At 36.4% G+C, this 5,803-nt stretch overlaps 1 protein-coding gene across 1 annotated transcript; it reads right to left on the reverse strand.

Annotated features, from left to right (window-relative positions):
* Positions 1 to 1,410: 1,410 nt before the first annotated feature.
* Positions 1,411 to 5,344, reverse strand: LOC107758128 (sphingosine 1-phosphate receptor 1-like). Its single transcript, XM_016575796.1, has 2 exons — positions 5,254 to 5,344; positions 1,411 to 3,800 (listed from the first exon to the last, which is right to left on the reverse strand). Exon 2 carries the CDS (start codon positions 3,574 to 3,576, stop codon positions 2,377 to 2,379), a length of 1,200 nt encoding a protein of 399 aa, XP_016431282.1. The 5' UTR covers positions 3,577 to 3,800; positions 5,254 to 5,344; the 3' UTR covers positions 1,411 to 2,376.
* Between the last annotated feature and the right edge of the window lie 459 nt (positions 5,345 to 5,803).

Here is a 5,803-nt window from a genome sequence, read left to right on the forward strand (position 1 = left end):
GAAATTTAAAATCCATTTTTGCAAACATTGTGATGAAACGTAATGAAATGAATTCTTTTAATACTTATTGGATAATTTATAGTGAGATATTTCAAGATTTCTGACAAGTATTACAAAGGAAAAACTAATGAAAAGGACATGCAGCATATTTAAAAATATAGAGATAGATGGGTTTTAACATGCATTAACATGAAAGAGTTTCTCTTTCGGTGTGAACAGGCGTTTTGTTTGTTCATACTGCTTTTTTGTTTTTAGTTTTGGCGTGCTTATTTCTTAATGGTTACATTTATTGTATAGTATATTTTTTGCTGTCGGACAAAATCCAATTTTTTTGGATTTATTGACATGCCACTAAAAATGAAAAACTCTTTAACTGAAACTATGGAGGTATGTTAGTGATGTATATTTATTTTTAAAGATGTGTGTATATTTAGTTAGGTTATTAATAAATCACTCATTTTATATAGCTCCTGCCTAAGGTTAATTTAAATATTTTTAATAGATGTTTTTAAATATAAAGTGCGAGGATGTTGATATAACATATATTCAGATATGGTTTCATTTTCATTCAGAATGATCTTATATCATTTCCCGGAGCTTCGTGTAAGGCACTTGCCTATTTTTTTTTTCCTCATCTTTTCTTTCATTACTTTCACTACACTACTTTCACTATTTCTAATTTCAATACTTTGGGATGTTTAATATCTGTCAATGCATATGGATGGGTATTCTTTCCAAAGCCTAGTCATCTTACTCTGTTTGCGTGACCAATTTAACCTTTGCTCGTTTAACTTCAAAAATGAGTCACATCATGCCCTTGAGATGCAGACACATGCCTTTTCAGCTTCGATAAACATCCGGACTGGCACGAGCTTATGACCTTTTTTTCTGTAGGGTTTTTTTTGCAAAGACAGAACAGAAAATTGTGTGTGTGTGGCTCGTGTGAAAAGACAAAACCACAATATCGTTTAGTTTATGCTTGGTTAACATGTGGTGCGAGTGTGATTGAGGCACCTGGAAATCAGCTAGACTCACTGTGAGAGCATTATTTTCAAATTCTTATATGCACTTTAACCATTTAGATTTGTGCATTCGCCGTTTTATAACTCAATGCAAATTTCCAGAAAAATTTGCTCTGAACATAACAGTGGATGGGTTTTCCACTGCATCTGAGCAAAATGTATGTATTTACATACACCTACATATGTATATTTCTTTCACCCTCTATTTTATTTTCCATGGGAAACAAAGGGCAGCGCTTAAATGTAATCTATAGAAGCAAACTAATCTATGTAGTGCAAAATAAATCACTTTTTCCTAAAAATACGGGACTAAACAAAACCAAATAGCAAACATTCAAGAAAACACTTTTAATTAATGCACTTATAAAAGATTTGTTTTTAAGGCTCATAATTTAGGATCAACAAAATACATTTAAACACATGAATGCATCGTGTACACAGACAGTTTTACAGAAATGCAATATTGCTTGAATGTCAGTGCTGTTTTTATCACTGCAGACTGCTACACATAAATGATGCCATTCCATACAACAACATAAAAACTTTGTTTCAATATTTATAAAATATACAATATTTATATAGCTTGTGCCACCTTAAGTCATTGAAACTATATTTCCTGTGTAAGCAAATATAGAAAAGTATAGCACACTTACATTTTTAAGGGGAGCTTTAACATGAAAAATGTATTTCCCAAAAATACCATTATAAGAGGAAAACATTTTTCAGTTTTTATTTGCATGCATATGTATTCTTAAAATGCCCGAGGACTAATGTGCTTGTGTGTGGAGGCATCAACCCGTCATTTTCTTTGCATCTTTTCACCACAAAGTCTCTGAACATTTCAACTGCTATTTGGACTGGAGGTGAAAATGACTCGCTACACAAGCTCATTATTTTTGAGAATTCTCACACGAGTCTCGTATAACATCAGAAGAGTTCTTTTCAAAGCGTATTTGCTCAATTCAGCTGTACAACTGCTTATTGTTTGCTGTTTAAAATCCTATTTTTAAAAAGGCACCGTAGCTCTTGTAATGCAAGTCTGACCCACAGACAATCCATTTTAAACACTGGTATTTATCACAGTAAAAAAAAAATCCACTTGTCTGGTCTACCACGCTCTCTGGTAGCCTCGTGGTTTGCTTTAATGCATGTAGAGGAAACCAAGTCTTCTACTCTGAAGTCCAAAACACAACATTTATGAGTTCAATCTCATCCAACGTCTCCTGAATTCATACTTCAAGCACCTCAAACTTGTACATTGGGCAGTTTTATAAATATTCAACCTGAACCAGGAGAAGTTAAACAGTCCATTAAGGCTTGCATTGTCAGTTTGAACTTAATGCATTGTTCTTCCTCAGCTCTTCAATATCCTCGGGTAAATAGCTTTAATAGTGGATGGTGTGAAGTTCCCAGAAGAGACCGTCGTTTCCAAGCCCTCCAGCCTCTGTGACGGCACCTCAACCCTACTGGTGCTACAGTCCAGGAAAGGCATGCCAAACTTCTTCACCTGTCCATCTTTTGATATCAGACAGTAGCTGCAGACCAGTCTCAGAATGGCTCTCCGCATGTCTTTACTAGTTAGGGTGTAAATGATGGGGTTTAGGAGCGAGTTGATCATGGCGACACCCAGGAAGTAGTCCGCCTTCAACAGCACCTCGCAGCTTTGAGCAGGGCAGCAGAAGTCCAGCAGAAGGAGCACAAAGAGAGGCAACCAGCAGGCGATGAAGACCCCGAGAACGATGGTGACCGTCTTCAGCAGAGCCAGATACTTCTGGGACTTCCTGGCCAGACCTTTGCGCTGAGGACCGCAGCCTAACCGCTGGGTGTTGGACTTCACAATTCGGAAGATGCGTGCGTAGAGCACCACGATGGACATCAGCACCAGGGTGAACACGGTAATGCAGAAGAGGATGAAGCTCTTGGCGTAAAGAGGCAAGACGGTGGAGCATTCGTCCAGACGTCCAATGCAATTCCAGCCCATGATCGGGAGAATGCCGAGGAGCACCGAAAGAACCCAACTTGCACCAATCAAACCGAACATTCGGCCACGCTTGGCCCCTTGATACGGCTTCATCCGGACCATCGTGACATGCCGCTCGATAGCTATAGCGAGGAGACTGATGACAGATGCAGAAAGTGTGATAAACACGCCACCTTCTCGAAGAAACCACAGCACTGGAGTCATTTTGAGAGTGTTTGCGCCCGAAGTCACGATGTTCACCATGTAGGTGAAGCCTGCAAGCAAATCGGAGAGCGTCAAGCTGCCCAGCAGGTAGTACATGGGCATGTGGAATTTTTTGTTCTTCCATATTGCCACCAAAACAATGGCATTTTCCACCACAATGAGAAGACAGATGATGAGAAACACAATGGCCTCGGGTTTCAGTCCGTCCCGGTATTTGTTCTCTTTCAGCTTTCCGGTGAAGTTGTAATGGGCCATGATGACGGCGTTGCTTTGATACTCCCGAAACATTCTGAGCAGGTAACCTGGAGATGAGGTGATCGGTGGCAGAGTTGGAGCAACGGCGGCGCTAGCAGCGTATGAAGCTTCCATTCTTCCGGTTTCTTTTGCTGTCCTTAAAGACGTTTCTTAAGGATCTCTGTAGTCCCTCTTATTGCCATATTCCAGCAAAGCACAGAAAACAACTCTCAAGAGGATTTAACATAGTAGCAATAAATCCTTGTGTTGTAGGCTCATTTGTGTTGAAATTTTCACTTATTTCCTTCTTGATGCTCAAATCACAGCTTTGCTATATCCTCAAAGGCCACCAGAGGGAACTGAAATAAAGCATTAGAAAATAATGTTCAATAATTATGGTAAACATATTTTAATGACAAACAAAATATATAAACATACACTTAGAAAAATTAAGCATAACATAAATTGTTTTTTTAAAAAAAGCATATTTATTAGAATATTTAGCATTTATCATGTTCTGTTTCAATTGTTTAATTATTCTTTCATGGTCAATATTTTATTTCAGTGTAGACATAGTAGACAGTAAACAATTTTTATCTAAACAAATGGCCATTTTAACAGACTGCATTTAATTAGGAATTTGGAGAAAACAAAGGAATAATTGTAGAAAATGTAATAAAATTTGTGTTTGAGTATTAGAATTAGTATACTGTAAAACATACAGTAATGTAAATTTTTTTTTAATAAAAATAAAACAAAACAAACAGCTGTACCTGTCAAATTTATCTAAAAGAATGGACATTTTATTCCGGATGTATTTAATTATGACTCTACAATTTAAGGAAAACAAAAACAGACTGCATTTAATTAGGAATTCTGAGAAAACAAAGGAATAATTGTAGAAAATGTAATACAATTTGTGTTTGAGCATCAGTATTAGAATTAGTCAGTAGGCTACACTGTAAAAATATACAGTGCTGTAAAAAAAAAAAAAAACTAGCAACTGTTGCTGTCAAAACCTTTACCATAAAAATAATACAGTGATGGAGTAGCCTATTATAAAGTATATTGTACAGACATGAAATGTATGTATGTGACATTAAATTATAGAATGTCAATATACCAGCCTATTTGAACTGTTAAAATTGTTTGTTAGTGTAAAATGTTGGCCTACTGATAATACAGAGATTTTACAGATAAAACACTATTTTGGTATTGTAGCTACTGTAAAAATAGCCTATACTGTAGCCCAATACCTTGTTAAATACACATTTCCTTCGTAGATTGTCATACTTTTTTTTACTTTATATATTTTTTCCTAAAAAAAAAACATTTGCAGTTAATTTCCATGTATCGTTTATTGCAATATGAAATATTTACAGTTGCCTCTAGGAAAATCCTAGTTATCAAATTAAGAGGTTTACTTACGCGTTTTTACATTTTTCAACGGTTTATTACCGTTTCTTAACCATTATTACCAGTTTTACAACGTAGTTGGACGATCACACGATGCAAACATTTTCTGCATAATTATTTCGGTAAATAGTCACAATAGTGTTGCGCGTATCGCGAGCAGAGCAACGTTTACGCACTCGTGCCCACAGGCTGGATTAAGACAAATGTCAGTCATTTTATAAACTACGAAATGGTCGAACCAAACTTAACCAGTCTGTGACTGAACGAAAAGTCCGCGTCCATGCAAAACCACTCTAGTTTACATACTGCACCGTAGCTCAGTTCTCCTAAACTGACTTTAATCTAGCCTACATTCAAATGTAACCTCGCTCATTCGTGTAAATAAACGCAGTTTACCGTTTAAGTTGGAAACACTGAACTGTGCTGGAAAAGACAAATCCTCCTCTTCTCCACTATCTCTCCCCCATGTCCTGCGTACAACTGACGAGAGCTGAACCTTGGATCAAGACTCGTCCTGAAGTGGGCTGGTCTTGGCATTCGCCTTTTCTCGTCTTCTGTCTGTGGCTGCTGATGCAGCACTTATGTATGGGTAATGAATTGCTTTGCTAACTTGAAGGTACTTTGACATTGTATAGGTCAGTGTTTTGTTCAGATCTATAAGGTTGCATAAAAATACACACTTCATAACGTCAATATACCCTACTTCTTACGTGAAGAACTTTTTCTTTTTTCTTTTTGTGAGTTAGAAGCATTTTGATATATATGTTTGTGGGGCTTATAATCAAAAATGGTAAGAAAACAAACAAAACATATGTGAAAAGGTTTTACTGTAAAAAAACAGATTCAAAATCTTTACTGAAAATAATATTTCAAGATTTAAGTATTTTAGTACTTTTTACTTGACCACTTTTGAAACATTACCTTTTTTAGATTACAGTTCAAAGAT

Source organism: Sinocyclocheilus rhinocerous, unplaced genomic scaffold (genome assembly GCF_001515625.1).
Source record: "Sinocyclocheilus rhinocerous isolate Xijiao unplaced genomic scaffold, SAMN03320098_v1.1 scaffold234, whole genome shotgun sequence".
NCBI classification, from domain to species: domain Eukaryota; kingdom Metazoa; phylum Chordata; class Actinopteri; order Cypriniformes; family Cyprinidae; genus Sinocyclocheilus; species Sinocyclocheilus rhinocerous.

What these genes read in the sequence shown, in the direction of transcription:
- LOC107758128 (XM_016575796.1), bottom strand. Translation starts at nt 3,576, where the DNA reads ATGGAAGCTTCATACGCTGCTAGCGCCGCCGTTGCTCCAACTCTGCCA.